Source organism: Bombus pyrosoma, linkage group LG13 (assembly GCF_014825855.1).
Source record: "Bombus pyrosoma isolate SC7728 linkage group LG13, ASM1482585v1, whole genome shotgun sequence".
In the NCBI taxonomy this organism is placed as follows: domain Eukaryota; kingdom Metazoa; phylum Arthropoda; class Insecta; order Hymenoptera; family Apidae; genus Bombus; species Bombus pyrosoma.
In genome coordinates this window covers 3,509,304-3,526,935 of record NC_057782.1, presented here as the reverse complement: position 1 = coordinate 3,526,935, position 17,632 = coordinate 3,509,304, and the positions used below count along the sequence as shown (strand labels likewise).

General features: G+C 41.2%; 1 protein-coding gene across 1 annotated transcript; it reads right to left on the bottom strand.

The window, feature by feature from the left end:
* Window positions 1–5,835: 5,835 nt before the first annotated feature.
* LOC122574476 (protein escargot-like) lies at window positions 5,836–9,485 on the bottom strand. The gene is made up of 2 exons (XM_043742129.1): window positions 8,859–9,485; window positions 5,836–8,645 (listed from the first exon to the last, which is right to left on the bottom strand). Exons 1-2 carry the CDS (start codon window positions 8,977–8,979, stop codon window positions 7,255–7,257), a joined length of 1,512 nt encoding a protein of 503 aa, XP_043598064.1. The 5' UTR covers window positions 8,980–9,485; the 3' UTR covers window positions 5,836–7,254.
* Window positions 9,486–17,632: the final 8,147 nt, after the last annotated feature.

Below are 17,632 nucleotides of genomic sequence, written 5' to 3'. Positions count from 1 at the left end.
ATACTTTCTTTCGAATTTTAATTTCAATCCGAAATTCTACCTACTGTAACTCAATTTGTCAAATTTCCTAAAAAAAAAGTGCTATTCGATAGAACGATTGATCTTCTTCTATTTCGTTTTTTAATCCCACGAGTACGGATTCCTTTTCATTTTCTAAATCTTCGGATTATTTCCTAAATTATTTCCCCTAAACGTAAAAAAATGACGGAGCTAAATACAACATCAGGTGGAGCGCTTATTAAGCGATTCTTGTGTCTCAAACTCAATTAAAATTTGAATGCTCGTTGGAAGTCGTGACTCGCGAAATTTTCGTTTCGTCGTCGGTCGCGTTTAAAGGGACTTGAAGAAACATCGATGCCTATAAAAAGAGTCTATGGAGAAACCATCTCTTACACAAAGATCGTTTCCAAGTTTCCTTTAAAATTTCTTCTATATCATTCTACGCTACATATAGAATTATTCGAAACATAAATCATCCCCAACATCAAAAACATACAAAATTCTGCACATAGAATCGAAAGTTTCCATGCGAGCGTGCATCGAAAACGTAATCGACACCATTGCAGTGAAAGTCCAGAGCGCCCAAAAATAGTTTGAAAGGCAAGTCGTCGACCTGTGCCTCTTCCAAGAGGCAGCGGAGAAATATTCTGAGAGGAAGGTCGGTCAGAACGACCCCGTTCCCTTTGTCACGAAAAAGCTCTCCCTCGTTCTTCCGTCCACGAAATCTGCGACGTTACGACCTTTTGTCGTGGCGGACAGCTTCGCATTACACCGACCGCGCGCTCGCTTTTCTTCGGGACTCTTTGCACGCCATATTCCCGGCTATACACACCAGCGTGCAATAATGGAACCTCTTACCCGAGTATATACACGCTGCGTCGGGGCACCTGTTCGATCGGACCAGTCGCCATAAAAGCCCAGGGGCCAAGGTAGCTTTTGCTTCCACACTTTCTTGCGCGGCCACGTATACACACTCGTACGTACGAGCCGTACGAAGGGCCGTACTTGAAAGTAACGACCACCTGTCCGGCCGAACGAGAAATTTCCTGTCGATTCGGGCCCCGTCATCCGGCGGACATTCGCCACGACCAGATTTGTACGGAAGGATTCACCCTGATTTTTCGATCGTTTACTGGAGGAAGTTGGAATTTGCTTATGATTGGCACTTTCTTTACTCGTTTTCGTTACTTTCACGTATAATAGAGTATCAGTTACCGGGACGATATTTTTAGTTGATGATTGACTGAATTTCTGCCAGATAAATTCGCCTACCTGAACGTGAACTCTTATTATATAAACGAAAAATAATAGGTGGCGTGCTATATCGGTTTAATTCTCGCATTATATGAACTCCAATTACATAAGATGCTTGTCCTTTGACAAGTTTATCTAAATGGACTTCTACTATATTTTAGCAGCTGTATTTCAAAAGTTAGAGGAATTCAGTTTTAGAAGAACACGAGAACCGTCATCTTTCTGTAAGCTTCCATAATGATTTTATTAATCTCCAAGAATTTTTCACTTTTCTAGAAAAGTTTGTTTAAATTGTGTCGTTCTTTGAATTACGTGTGTGTCTTAGCGATTGATAAAGATGGGATGAACGAGACAAGTATTAACTACGATACTAGACAAATTGTAGAATTGTAGATCTTTCGTTCTCTCAGTCATTGAAAATCTCAGATGCGATGTACAAGCTTTTATATTGAGATGTTTACGAGACGAGATACATAAGATCATAATCTTATCGATGGATCTGGAAATTAAAATTCTTTGACAGCAGAAAGCTGACATCATCTTGCAATTAACACGTGCCTAAAAATACTTGATATATTAAGATCGAAGAATATGTAGGATGCATGTGACCACGGCTAAACACGTTTTCAGAAAACAGAGAAATGAAAAAATGAATATCGCATTCGACATCGCACAAAATTTCATCAATTTTAACGATCTGTCGCGCGGTTCTTAATAAATTCCGGATCAAAGGATCCGCAAAATTGTACCGCCTTCAAACGTGGATACTATATATTATTATGTGTCTAATTTTTAGCGTGGTTGCGAAGCGAGCGCGCGACAAGTCGCTTCCGCCCACCTTTGACTTTCACCGCCGTGTTTGGCGCCTCGTGAATCCGTCCAAATAACAATTTTGTCTCGAGGAATTAGAGACAAACTACTACTTCAACTCGAGCTTCGATTCAGATACCCTAAAATTTCTCCTTCTTTCCTTTCCTTTCTTTTATTTTTATTCTTTATTAGAGCAGCTTATCGAAATTATTTTACATTGAAACGTCAGATTACAACTTACAGGTCAATGCGATGCGATTGAAAATTAATTTGCCTATCTTTCCTTCATTTGGGCTCAAAATTGAATGTAAATAATTAAATACAGCCAGAGCAAATGAAGGAAAACTATATTGAACAACGAGTATGCATACATTGTACACTGCAGGGATAGAATATTTGTCAGAATGAACTAGTGAGTCTGCCAGTATCGGTAAACATGTTTATGTTTTTCCCAAGACATCCGGCAAAAATATGCCAAGCGGAAGAATTCTATATACAAAAGTGTAAGATAATGAATGAGTTTATTTCATCGATGTGGCAAGTAGACCTTTGCACTTTGCGATAAGGTCATCCCTTTTCGTGACAACAAACGGGCGAACGGACTGTGTACACAAACCGTATTCAAAAATTACCTGAACGTCTTAAGATAGCGTGAGTGAAGCGTAATGCTGATCGCACATACGAAATATAGACTTTGTTAAAGATAAATTTTACGCAAACAAGGTTCCTACGATACTCACCTATCTATGATTTTTACTGTTAATTTATATTTATATTTATTTATATAATGTACAATTTTATTAATTAATTAATTTTATTAATTAATTAATTTTATTAATATATATATATTATATTAAATAATAATTATATTAAATATCGCTGCTGAGGTACTGCTGCATTTTCTTCTCATTTAAGAATCGTGGAAAAAAGATCGGACCACGAATGCCGAGATTTGAAGCCGGGTTCCGAATATAATATAATATAGTAATTTATATTTATATTTCATAGTTTATATGTCTTCAATCAGGTTTCAATTCATGTGTGAAAGAGGTTTTGAATAAATTTCACGCCTTCACGGTGTATACTCGTTTTTATTTCTCGCTATACACGTATATTTACGATTCATTATTTCTCCACAAAAATGTCTTTCTTTCAGAGGAATTTGAGATAATAAAAGTCCTATAAAGATCGTAAAATAAAATTAAAATCTTTGCAGTTGTCCTTTCGTTGATCTAATCGACCAATTTCTAATATCAACGATCGGTAGAGCAACGGGCCTAAACGGAAGTTTAATAAGTAGTCTTTAGAAATAAGTGTTTAACGACGCGACACAGTGTGACTAAGGGGAATCAGAAAATCGTTGTGTGATTTAGCACACCCATATGGGCGAGACTCCCGGACAAAAAGCTGGATCAGAGGCAGGCAACGGTGATTCAATTGCTGGTACGTGGCAAAAGCGCGTGGGATTTAATACGCGGGGCAGGTAGCCCGTTGCTTGCCAATGAATTGAACGCGTTTGGAACACGCGTTTGCTCGCCATATGTTGTTTGCTTCGCTAAAAGACTTTTGTACGCTCTGCTAACGCGTATGAATGAACGCGTGAATGACCCAAAGGAAGAAGCTGATAGCTCGTGCCGCTCGTGAAAGCCTTTCCTCGTTTACTTACAGCAGCGGTAAATGGACATGCATCCTGACTAAAATCATTCATTTATTTTGTTTGAGCATCGTTAAGTTGAATTTTGTGAATCGATACTGCATTGCGAACAAAAGTTTCATTTCCTACAGGTTTCATAACTCGTTTCAGCTGCAACTTTCAGCATCGATTCTAGAATGAAAATTATTTACGAATACCTTTGTAAGAAATTAATTTTATTTCAGTTACCGTAACGAGAAGATCGCTTCCCCTTGTATTACAAATTTTCAAATAAAGCAAGTGCAAACTCTTTTACCGTCGCAGATATATCATTCTTCTCGTCGGAAATATTCCACTTTTTGTTCAAAAATCGTGAAATCTGAAACACTAAGTGAATTTTACGGGAATAATCTACCTTATTCATATATACCATGGATTCCCAGATAGACCATAAAATTCGACAAAAATCCCAGTAAAAAGACTGGACGTTCCAAGGATTTCACAACGTAAGTACAAATATGTGGAAGTTTTTCGTGAAAACCACAGAGGCACGAGTGGTTATTTCGTTTGAACCTGACATTTCCAGCGAGAAACGTTTAAAAAGAACGACTTTCGAGTATCACGGCTGGTGGTCAGGCACGTTGAACGGGAGAAAAAGTCGGCTACGCTAACTGGATAGATTTATCTATCGTTAACGCGGCAAATCTGTCGCCTGGCGGAATGTAATTACTTCGTAGGTTCGCCGTGCCGGTACGCTGGATATTTAGCTGTGGCTGGCTTCGGTTGTCCGTCGGATCTTACCTCGAATCGAATCGAATCGAATCGATTCGTCTCGAAGCCAGCACTGGCTAGCAACAATTACTTTTATCAGAGCCACAGGGGACCCCGAGGCTCTGCTTATACTTCGACGAGCAGCAACGACCGATCGGGACCCGATCGTAGTACGGATGGAGAGATAAAGCAAGCCGCGTGGTCGTTGTTTGTCGAAAGACAAAGCGCATTATTATGCACGTCGACGAAAGTTATGCGTCGTTCGGCGAGCGCTCGCGCTGATAACGAGCTCGTTGCGATATTCGAGGTGTCCGCCGAGATTACATCTCGCTGCCTTCTTGCGCTCGAATCGTGCGGCATATATAATATTTTGGAACGACTGATTCCTTATCGAAACCTCAGGTGAACTTTCATTAATTACACGACAACGAGAGTCTGGTGTGCACGTTCGTTTCTCTTTAAGATTATAGTCGCTTGATAGCTTAGGTGTTGCGAACGAAGGGTTCTGCTCTTTATTTTAGAGAATGCGTTATTTACGGGAAATATTAATGCGCGGATAATATGCAGAAATATAGATATAAGATCTGCAAAGTTGATTAATGATTGTAACGTTTAAAGAGCGAAACGAATTTTTATTCGATCGTGTTTATAAAAATATAAATTTGCATGGGTATCTGTGATAATGAAACGAATGTCATTGTACGAGATAGATATACGCGATAGTGCGAAGGAATTGCAATTAGTAATAAGTTATTTATTGGACATTTAAATATGTAGATGATATGCAGAAATATACGTACAAAATATCCGAAGTAAATTAATCGTTGTAAGGTTTTGGGAGTGAAACAAGTTTTCATTTGTTTATCGCGTTCGTTAATTGTGCCTGAGTATTTTTAATAATGAAACGAATAATATTCTTCTTATTCTCTCGATAACATAAAGGACTTGTATACTACACGTTTTGAAATTTGAAAAGTAATTTACTGAATATTTTAATATCGAATGGGATGGTTGTTGTGAGTATTAGGTTTGAAAAAAAAAAAAATAGAAGATTTTTATGAGGTTTTAAAATCCAAGTAATTTATTTTGTATAAAATATCTCTATATATAGATGATATCTGCATCTCAAATAGTAGTTTATTTTTTTTTTTTTTTTTTTTTTTGCAAAAACTAGAAAGAGTGTTACTCGCTTTGAGTTCGTCATTTTTCTACTTCCTCTTGCTTTTATACGAATATATTTGCCACATGGGAGAAAAATAAGAAAAGAATCTATCGGATGACGACTTCATCGTTTAGTTACATAATCTTTTTCGTGTGACTGCTCTACGAAGAACATCAAAAGACCGGTCGGAGTAATTCACCTCGCAGCGAGCCTCTAGTTTCTTTTCCTTGTTCAATTATATATAGATATATATATATATATATATAATATATATATTATGCAGTGACTAGTTTCTTCGAGTAACTAACAGTGATTTACGAAGAAAGAAAACGCAAAGAAAAAAATACAAAAAACGAAAGGCAAAATGAAGTATAAAATGTAAGCTCGCTCTCTCTCTCTCTCTCTCTCTCTCTCTCCCTCTCTCTGTGCCGCATTCACTACCATAGTACGTTCGCTCTCATTCTATCTAATTCCGAGTGTTATCGAAATGACAACAAGAATAAGAACGTATTCCGGTACCAGCAAATTAAATATCTTTCTTTTATCTCGTTCCGTTCTGTATTATGGCGAATTATAATACTTCGTTTCATGCGTGCCTTGACAGCGAATCGTTCAATTATTTACAATCGACGCACGTGGCACACGATCTTGAAAATGGCACTTTGATGCACAGTACACACGATTATTCGAACGATCCACACCTTTCTTTCCTACTTTATTTTTATCTTTTTTTTTTTTTTTCATATCGAACGATATTAAACAGAAAAAGAAAAAGCAAACGATTGACGATTCCATCAACGAACAAGCGTTTTCTTCGATTTCGAAAAATCACGTTTATCGCGTGTACGTCCGCTCGAATCGATCGAAGACGGAAATTATGAAGAAACAAAAAAAAAAAAAAAAAAATAGGAAATAGAAAAAAAAACGAAGATGGCACGATAGCTTCACGGGACCGCTTCAAGCGGCTGCATCGACTCTTCAGCAACCGTTTCCTGCTTATCTTCGGCAAAATTTCTTCGAAGGGCACACACACACGCTCTCTCTCTTTCTCTCTTTTTAGGATTATCTAAGTACAGTTTCGTAAACGCTCCTATTCTCGCTGATTGTCACACGCACACGTCGAAACTATTTACAATAAGACGACGAAGGAACGGGAGGAGAAGGAAATAAGAAACGCACAACTATCTTTTTTAAAACAGAAAAGTTTTGAAACCGGCAATCGATCCGATTTCTCTCTCCATGAACCTCCCAGAGAACACGTCGTCGTTCTATAAAGTCTGGGTCCAGTTTCTCGGCGCGATGTGTCGTATCGATGATCTCGTTTAAAATTCACGGCGCTGTCCACGGGCATGAATTTTAATCGAAATCCAGGTACTCGATATATCTGTCTCTTAATCTCAGTCAAGCTAATACGATTCACCGAGAAACCAAAGCCTGCGATAATTTTTCTGGTCCTTCTACTTAATCATATTAACTCGTTTGTACTCCGATCAACGCGTAAGGCACTTCATCAATTGAACCGTTTAACAAAGTACTAGATATTTAATAAAGGAACGTGTCGAAGGAATCGAAAGACTCCTTATCTCGGGGCGATCACACCGTATTTTCTTCTTCGAAAATATTTTTAACAACCATAACCCATGGGAACAGCGACACCGGGGCAGCCACCCTCCTGGTGTTTCGTCAACAGCGACATTCTGCTGAAGGTTTTGCTGCACGATGTGCACGAGTACTTCTTCACGTCACTGTGCGTCTGTAGATGCGCCCTGAGGTTGCTCCTGTCGGCAAAGGCTCGCTTGCAGTGCTGACAGCTGAAGGGCTTCTCTCCCGTGTGCGTTCTGATGTGCCCTTGAAGCAGCCACGGCCTGGAGAACGCCTTCCCGCAGAGATGGCACTTGCAAGGTAACGTGTGCGTCCTGATGTGCATCTTCAACGCGCCCAGGCTGACGTACACTTTGTCGCAGTATTTGCACGAGAAGGATTTTTTCGCCTGTCCCTCGGCCGCCGCGCAGTGAAATTGTTGATGCTTCGACAGGCCGGAGTACGTCGAATAGGATTTGCCACAATCGGGACATTGGTACCTGGGTGACGTTGTCGACGAGGAGGACGAGGACGAGGACGAAGACGAGGATAAGGACGTCGTGGAACCACCACTGGACACTCCGGTTTTTTCGATTTTCGGATTCGCTATTGTCGAGCTTGTCGATGTACTTCCAGCGGACGATCTTCCGCTGTCGCTTCCAGGCGAAGATAAATCTTCGGGTGTAACTGGTGGAGGCGACCTGAGCGATCCAGAGCTTAAGGAACTCGTCGGTGACAAGCCACAGTGGTCAGGACTGGCCCAATGAGCGTAACTCCTTGCGATCGGTCTTTGAATTGTTGGACAGGTTAGTGCACCATGCGGTGGCGGAGAAATCGATGGATGATGCTCTGGTGACGAGTGAGGGTACGCCGGTATCGGATAGGACGGATACAACTCTGTTCCCGCGTGGTGGTAATGATGATAAGCCGTCGGATATGGCAAATAGTGTGGCGGATAGAGCGGAGCTGCTCGAATCCAAGCTGGAGTCGCGTAATGCGCCAATGGCTCGACCGGTGTGTTCAAGTTTAAGGGTTCCAACGGTGCCTTGCTCGCCATGAAATGCAACGGCGCCGATGTGGCTGTCACCGCCGTCGATGACGAATTATCGTGCTGAATCACTTCCACTCGCGCCTTCTTCGCCACGAGATGGATCGGTGCGATGCCTACCGGCGGCGTGATCGCTTTCGTTGGATAGTGATGATGATGGATGTGATGCACAGGGTGCACGTGATTGTGCATCGTTGGAGAGACAGGCCTGGTTATCAATGGAGGCGACAAGGACGTTTTGATAACCGGCGAAGGAGACCTGGAGACGCGTTGCTCCGGTTCCTGTTGCTGCTGATGCCGCTCCGCCGTTTTACTCAGATCCTGCGGCTTTGTGCTCAGGTTCTCCGGCTCGGGGATATCGTCCATCACGACGTCAATGATCCTTTCTGGAAAAGAGAAAGGGAAACTTCGTTTTAGACGATTGATTCTTTTTAATGTGCGTAGGATTTTGAAGATATTTCGTCTTAGACGAAAGACTATTTTCGTCGATAGGATTTGCAAGAGAAGCAAAGTTCAAAGGCTAAATTGATTTTTCGACGATGGAAATATCGAAAAGGAGGGGCGATATCGGAGAACGAGTTGAAATAATCAACACTCACCTTTAATTTCTTCCGGAACTTCTTCTGCTGGCAGGACATGCACTGGCCGCTTTTTCAGCGGACAGTGGCTGTAATTGTTGTTCTTCTTGACGAAGCTCCTCGGTGTTTCTTCGACCAACATTTTGATCACTTTTTATCGATATCCGCACTGTTAGAAGATTTGCGTCGGCTGTTCGCAGGTACTGGGCACTGCGAAGCCGTATCACCGCGGTATTAATCCAATTGTTCTCGATTGCTCGGCACAGATCACACCAAGTACAAACTGTCAAAATAATCCTGGGGTACGTGATCACTGCACTGCGACGCACATATAACCGATAACAAAACAGTCCTCTTTCTTTCGTTCGCTGATGAAATCCACTTTTTCGTAGCGAACATACGAACGACGCTCTTCGGCAACGTAATATCGATGTTCACTATACGCTCGTCGAGACTAAACTGAACTTGACTGTTCGATCGAACACCGTGATTAAATGTGTTCCAATTAACGAACGATACAGAAACGGTATACAGGAAGAGGTAAGGGGGTGAAGATAAGAAAAGAAGGAAAAAAAGGAACGAACGATAAGCGGGTGAATTCGAGGGTACGATGTTCGAAGGGACATAAGAACCCTTACTTAACTATGGAAACGGTTCGGCTGCAAACCGTTCTCTGACTGACAGGGGGGTGCGTCAGGGCCTTTTATAACAGTTCTCCCCACCAATTAGGTGCAGGTGGCCCGCACGTGCTGCCTGACCAATACAGGCCCGCGGGCCCCGCGCTACACGCCAATAGGGGACGGTCGGTCGCGGGCCATCGACCAATCACTGGTTGGGCATCTGCTCTGCTGGCTCGCGTATCCCCCTCTCTCTTCTATACAACAACAGGAGGTGCAGGATGTTCATGAGTGCGACGCGATTATCCTGCTACGTTCTCCTCCCCTGCTGCTGCTTTCTCGCTCCCTCTCCATTCCTTTTTCTTCCTCCTGTCTTCCATCTTCTTTTCCCCTTTTTCGTACGTATCGTCCCTGTCCCCCTTAAACCAGGAGGGGGTATACAACACTCAAGGTGTCCTTGTCCCTCTCGTTCTCTTTCTCACTCTCTGTTCGCGCTCTGTTACGTTGCGTTGTTGTACAGAGAGCAGATGCTGGGGCCCCAGCGTAACGCTCACCCGCCCCTCCGCCGCAGTTGCCGCCCCTCACCGCTCGAGACCTGGCCCAACGACCCGTCACCTCTGCGCTGTCGTCAGTGCACATGCACCACCGATTCAACGCAAACGTGTTTTCCTCTCTTTTCTACTTGTTCGTTTATGTGGCAATGTTCGTACAGGGGTACGTTTGCACCCTCCCTATCTTTGCTCCGTTGCTGGTCTCACATTTTTCTATTCGAATTTCCGTTCAGTCTACCTGAATCTCCCCCTCTCGTTCTACCTTCCTTCATCGAATAAGTTGCCTCACAAATGCGTACGTTTCTCTGTATATATACATAGAAGTGCATAGAAGTGCGCGTTCTCGAGTGTCGCATTGGCTGCTGTGCCGTTTCTTTTTCTTTTTTCCTACACGCCAGCCGCCTTTTCACGTGCTCACAGACGAGCAATCAGTTCGCTGTGTTGGTATATACGCAGCGATCTGCCTGGTTCCCCTTTCTGAATTTCACCCCTCGTCCCTTTCTCGCCGCCCCGCCAGCGCGTTTCGAACGTGTAACGGTCGTGTCGCGTGCCAAAGCATCGCCCACGCGTGCTGAAACCCACACACGCACGTGCGTGCAGCGAGAGACCAGCGTGGTTGTGTGCGCGACCACCCTCCCCTCCTTCCCTAGAGCAGGATTCACGAACGTAGCCGAGCATTTTTGCGCTCGAGAGAGGGAGGATTCTGCCTGCTTCCATTAATGATCCCGCCACGCGACCGCTCACAAGATCATCCAACCGATAGCGGTTTTGTTATTTCACGTATGTGCAACGGAATCCACGACGAACGTCGTTCTCGCCATTTTTGCAGCGGTATCGAAACGCGTGAGAGGATTTTTACACGCGATAGTTGATTTCGCGGTTAGAATGGATAGTACGGTTGAAAAATTCTCGGAAACGAATTACAGAGATCGGACAAAATTCAAGGGGGAAAATATTTAGAAATGGCTGTAGGATGTCAAAGATTTTGTGAAAATTTCGTAAAAGATCTTTGGCATCCCGAGAATGCGGCGTTCCAACTCTGTGAAGTTTCTATGAAAAATCTTGAATTGGTTACTTTATAAAATCGTTAAATTTCCTCGGAAATTACCGTATAATTAAACCCTAGACATCTATGTAAATTTACAAATATATTAATATTATTGAAGAAAATAAAACATAGGTAAAGGATAATTTTACCTGCGAAATATTTCAATAGATCCTTACCGTACTTTCACAAATACTTATTCCCAGTTTAATTAGTAAATTATACGAGGTCATTATAGTTAAGGTCACTTAGTGGAGATAATCAACCTAAGTGTTTGAATTTTATTTGTTTTTAATTTCTATACCTGATTTCTTTGTTTTTCAACGTTCATCGGTCACACAACTGTCTGATACGGTCAATGGTAAATACCGTAATCTATGTTTAGAATACACAGAATTAGAGATTTATCGGTTAGTTTACGAGGCAAAGGTGCAACCGGGCATTCCGGTCGATCGATTTTCCGTTTCGTTCGTCGATGTGTCACCGGCACTAAATCAGGTTATCAAAGCGCCACGAAATCGGCCGAATCGATTGAGAAACGATAAACCATGGCCCGAGACCGGTATGGCAACGCGGAGGGGCATGATTTTTGATGAAGGACCCTTGTACTTGTCCTCGTAAACAGCTCGTTCGTTGTAACACTTTATTCGTCGAGCTGGTTCCGCGATCGTTCTTTCGGATTATTTCGTAATAAAGGTGACAGCATTTGTGAACTAAATTTCGTGGTAAAATTTAAAGGACGCGATTGGGCTAGCGGTTGTCTTGAAACGAAACGGTTCCACCGCGCGGATTCAGCGGCGAAGGCAGACAGCTGAATCATCAAGCGCCGAGTCTGATGATTCGAGGGAATTTGAGAAGAGCGAGATGATAGTTCGTTGAAACGTGTTGGTGGCAAGACAATGGTGCGTTGTATTTAAATTAATTGCCAAGTACCCCTTTTTTCCGATTATGCGGCTCTTTATGACATCCTACATTTTCTTTTCGTTGTATCAAATTTCCGTAGCTATGCGAACGTACCATTGAATGAAACGAAATTTAATATTTAATTTGCATCTAATTCATTTTAGAAATTTTCTCAAAATATCTTTTTTTAACGAATACATTCTTGATTATGTATTAAAAATCGCGATTAAACTTTTCAAGGATAAACTTTTTAATCGAAACCAAGTTCGTACTGCCAAACAGTTGTCACTAGAGACGTAATGACTTAATAAACCGTCGCATTAAGCTAAACATAAACACAAATATATATATATATCGACTTTGAAGACTCAAATAGAGCAGCTAATCGTTCGCTGTTACTTATTTATCGCGCCATCATTCGTCGAGAGCAGACGCGATATTCTCGTCGTTCATTATCGACGAATGTCCCGAGCCGACGTTTATACAGGACGTATTAGTCGAAATCGCCTGCATGTTCGCCCCCTCGCGTTATAAATTTATTCGATCGTTAAGCGCGACAGAGAGGTCGATTCGCTTGGCGATAAACGTGGCGACTCCTCGGGGAACCGAGGCCGCGCGACGATTCGAATCGCTGAAACGTTCCACCGCCTCTTGTTCCTACCGACTGCGCCCGCGTTGCTCCATTTTCTCGCGTCTCCTCGCGTTGCTCTCGCTTCTCTCGCTTATCTCATCGACACCCACGAACCGGCGTACGGCCGCTGTTCGTACACGCGAACCGTGTCCTTACACAACGGCCAGGGACAATGCGTTCGAAGGGGTGGGTTCTGGTCGAGAAATCGACGTCGATTCCGGGTGAATAAATAATGGAAGGTAATTGTTTCGAATTGGTGACACATACATAGCGATAGGCAGAGCTTCTGGAGTTGAAAGATTAAGTTATCGCGTCTTCTGGTGACGTTTTTAAAAAGATCAAGTTTTGGAATGTTGGGCTAGTGATTCGAAACTAGAAATAGAAATTTAAAGATACGAAAATGTAGAAAATGTGCGAAAGTACAGAAATACCTGTTTAATACGATGTTTAATGGATAAAACATATTTCTGTTTAAACTCCATTTATTCGTCTACGTTCACAAGAATGTGGATTTGCACGAATGATAGTTAATTCATAGTTTCGTCTAACGCCAACACAAACGTTGAACGTTGCAATGTCTTTGCGATGGACTGTGTATGTGCATGATATCATGGCGGAAAGATGACGAAGAATGATTTGTAAAACACGTGCAGGGAATTTCGCTCGATAAGGGTTGCTTAATCGCGCATCGAAGGTTACCGGAATCTTTCGTTTCAAAAAGCGGTAGAACATTCATATAAATAGAAAACAACGTAAGTCATTTGGCATTGATAAGTCAATACGGTAGAGTATCAAGAGAATATCAAGTTTTTCTCCTCACTTTTCTGATTCATAATATTTACATGTTCGAACGATCGGTTCTCATGGTGCTTGCGATTTATGCTTGGCTAACTCATTGACTTTCAAGTTCGCTATGTTGAGTTTGTCCGAACGTTCGTGCGAATTCATAAGCAATGGAAAAGAACACACAGGAATAAATGTTCAAATATTTAAAAAAGCGGGATATTTTTACTTTTCTATGACTTTCATATGATTTTCATTAGGCCAGCTACTTTCCAAGTGATTTTTAAACGATAGATATTGAAGAAATAGCTATAAGTGGCCAATGATTTAAGGAAGAATTATAAAGAATAGGATGTTAGTACACGGGCCAATAAGTCATCAAATCATCCATTATCCTATTTTCGCGATGGAAATCACGCGCTTCCTCGTGTTCCCCCGACTTGTCGCTTATCTCATAGACACCCACGAGCGGGAATACAAGCGGTGTAATGTAAAAGTGTCCTGACACTCGACGTGCGGACAACACGGCCAACGATCAAAGGGACGACAAACAAGAGCAGTGGTCATCGAGTTTGAGCGGAGCCGACGCGGCGGATATGCCGCGTTGACTTAGCACGCGCACCACGAGTGATCAAACCAATAACAATTCCTGTCTCGTGCAACAAGTAACCCGATCGACACGAACAAGCTGGTGACACGATTGTCAAGTTCCTATGGAATCACCGGTGATTAGCGTTCGTGCGAGTTTCGTCATAGTCAATAGACCGTAGAAAAATCTGTGTGCATATTAGAATATTAGTAATTGATTATAAGTATCAGGGAAGATTAAAGTCCACTATAGCGTGGAAGGCGAATCTTTACGACATCGAATCTTTTTTAAATTCAAAATAAAAAATTTCAAATTTTTTAATCATCGTCTGAATGATTTTACTTACGCGCAGATTATCGTTGCAAACTTTGCTTTTAACAAATCTGAAAAAATCTCGAGATACGTATCAGATGCCTCTGTTAAATTACGTGATCATTTGTTAAGTTAAATATTTAGGAAATTTTCCATTTAAAATAAAACTTCGTGAAAAAAAAAACGAAAAGTGACGTGATTTTAATATTTCACTTAGATTTTGGGTTTTAAACTTCTATGATGTTAAAATGACATACCTGTAAGCTCCGGGCATTTTAGTCGTGTTAATAGCTTTGTTCCGACGTATTCTAAACGTTCTTCACTTCAATGCAGGTTTGAAAATGTAGGGATATTAATACCTTATATATTGTTAACCGTCATAAATGTCAGGTGGCATTGCTTTTGTATTCTACCTAGCGCTTTACAAAAGCTGGTAAATAGCTTAAATTAAGATCTAAACCTTTTCTTTACAGGTACATTTTCAAATATACCTACACGTCCCCGTTACTTATATATAAATATATTATAGGAATATAACATAATTCAATAATGATTTATATGACTAACATAGTGTTCTATTTATCTGCTGATCGGGTTGAGTTATATTTTATTAGAAATATATATTTACTTGAAGGTTCTCGTTATATACATAACATAATATACGTAATACATAACAATACATAGCATAATAATCAATAACATATAATATATATAATACGAACATAATAAATATAATACGAACGTAAATAGTGTTTCACTTACCTGCTGGTTGGAATAGGTCATATTTTATTACAGCTGTAATCGTATCCTATCCCCGTAAGTTTACGGCAAAAGAAGGGTGCATGGATCAGCGTGCGGTATGATTGCCAGTAATCCGGCATCGGTAGACGAGCTTTCGGTTATACGATCCCTTCTTATCATAATCCGCACAACACACTCGTATCGAAAGGATGAATCGTGCACCGGTTGCCTCGCAAAATGATTTACCTGCGTCTTCACGATGGACGCGACCTAGGTGCGCTTTTAAACGCTATGTTAGACCAAGCGTACCTATATATCTGTCTACCCTACAACCCCTCTTTCACTTCGATACGATTTCACGGGCCAATAAAAAAATGCGAGGCGAGGAAAGAAACACCGGAGGAGGACCTGTATGGTTGGACGGCCGGTTATTCCGGTAGCTGGTTCCGCTATGGTATTTCGTTCTTTTGATCGTTGCCAAGGCGAGCAACGAGTTCACGAAAAGTGCTGCTAAATTATATCAAATACTGGCTGCGTTAACTCGCCTCGCTTTTTGTTTGCCCCGTGCACTCTGTGTACTTATGTGCGAAACCAAGGGGGACGTTTCACGTTTTCCTCTGTACGTCGTTCCTGTATTTCGAGTATACGCAGGTTGTTCGAAAAATCGCACTTTTTACCAAGCACTTACTTACTTATTGTGCAAGCAGGTCTCGCAGACGAGATACGGGTCCTGATACGTTGGTTCTTTCGTGGGACGGGTAGATTTTTGAGGTTTGTTGGATCGAGCGTTGTTCTTTCGCTATTGTTGGAAAAGAAAGCTTGAGAATTTTGGATCGAAGCTACGTCCCAGGGGAGGTGTTCGCAGATTCAGAATTGGGGAGAAGAGGTTAAGCATCGGGCATCGCAGGGGTTGTAATTTTATCGCGGTGGTAGATATTTTTTCACCAACTTGATTAAAAATTTAAACAAATTGGTACGTTAAATATAACAATTTTATTAGACGACACTTGCAATTTCTTTTACAAAATTGGTTAAAAAATTACGTGATCGAAAAATTACCCACTTCAATAGTGAATACACAGGAATAATGTCAAGCTTTACACCATAGAATACAATCAGTAGAATAACACATTTTTCAAACTCGCAATTTCAATCTCTTTGCACAATTAGTTACAAAATTACACGATCAGAACGTTACATGCTCCAATAGTATATAATGATAAGTATAGAATATACACGAGCATAATGTTAATCTTCCAATCATAAAATACGAAGAATAAATTAACTAATAAAACCCGTAGGACGCCAGAATTCGAACAATTGCGAAACGGATAAAATGGTAACGAATCTGACCGCGTACCATCAGTTTGTGAATCGAAGCCCCAGTGGGTCAAAGCAGTAAATTACATGGTGTGATGGAGGTAACGAAAGGTGTGACCAGTCGAATCCAACGATATAGGAACGCACGTTCAATTTGAAACTTTTAACTAGTCTTGCGGCCTACGTACATTTCTACCGGTCGTGATTTCGTCCGGCCGAATAAATCTGTATAATTATTACGGCTTCGTACGTGTATATAACGGATGGCCTAGGCCCAGTCTGAGCGTGGAAGGTAGCCCCATCGGAAGGAAGCTGGTTTATTTTTTTGTTGTGCCGCCTCGAGGAACGAGGGGCACCCCATAAGCCTCACCTTTGAAACACCTGGCTATTACCGCTGGATGTTTTATATATACGTGTGTTATATATTATATATTATATATACATATATATACCACCATATGCGACTGGCCCCACCGAGACTAGCGTACCCATTTTCGTGCATCCCCAGACATGTGCAGAGTATACTCTGAATTGAAGGGAGGCAAAGGTCCCGTTTCCTTTTTTCTCGTATCGTTCAATTGCTCTTCCAGGAATGATCCTGAGTTTTCCACGAAACAGTGAACATTATGATTTATTATTATCTTTGTAGCGGTTAAATTAGGAGTCGATCGTGTTTCATTGAAAGCTTCTATGGACTGGGAGAAGTTTCCTTTTCTTTTTTTTTTTTTAATATTAGTAGACAAATTTTAGTAGCGGAAAATTGTTATTCCCTCGTGATAGTTAAATTAAGAATCGATTATGGATTTCTGCGAAGAAAATGGTTCTTTATTTATACATATATATTTTTTATTATTTAAATAGCGATAATATTTTTTATTATTTAAATAGCGATAGTTAAATTAGCAATACACCGTATTTTGGATATTAGGACGTTTGGAATCGTCTTTGGACATTGGAATAGCATTCGTCGTGTTATGAATGGCGATACGTCACTTCTATTCAGTTTTATTCTAAGTATTAAGTTTCATCAGAAAGTAGAAAAAGATTTGAAAGCAGAGAGAAAGCATAACAAATTCTGGAAGAGTATTTACAAAAGTTTGGAACGGAATTTTTCCACACCAGGCCTACCGAGAAATCAGCCGAGATAAATCTTCTATGGTCACGTTCGTCGATAAAGTAAATGCCCTTGTATTGTATCACTAAATTTGTTTACGGTGAAACTGTCCATCGAGTCAGTTAATGCCCGCGTCTCGATCTCACGAAGCTCAAGGCCTCTTTATCTTAATCTAAACTACCTAATCGG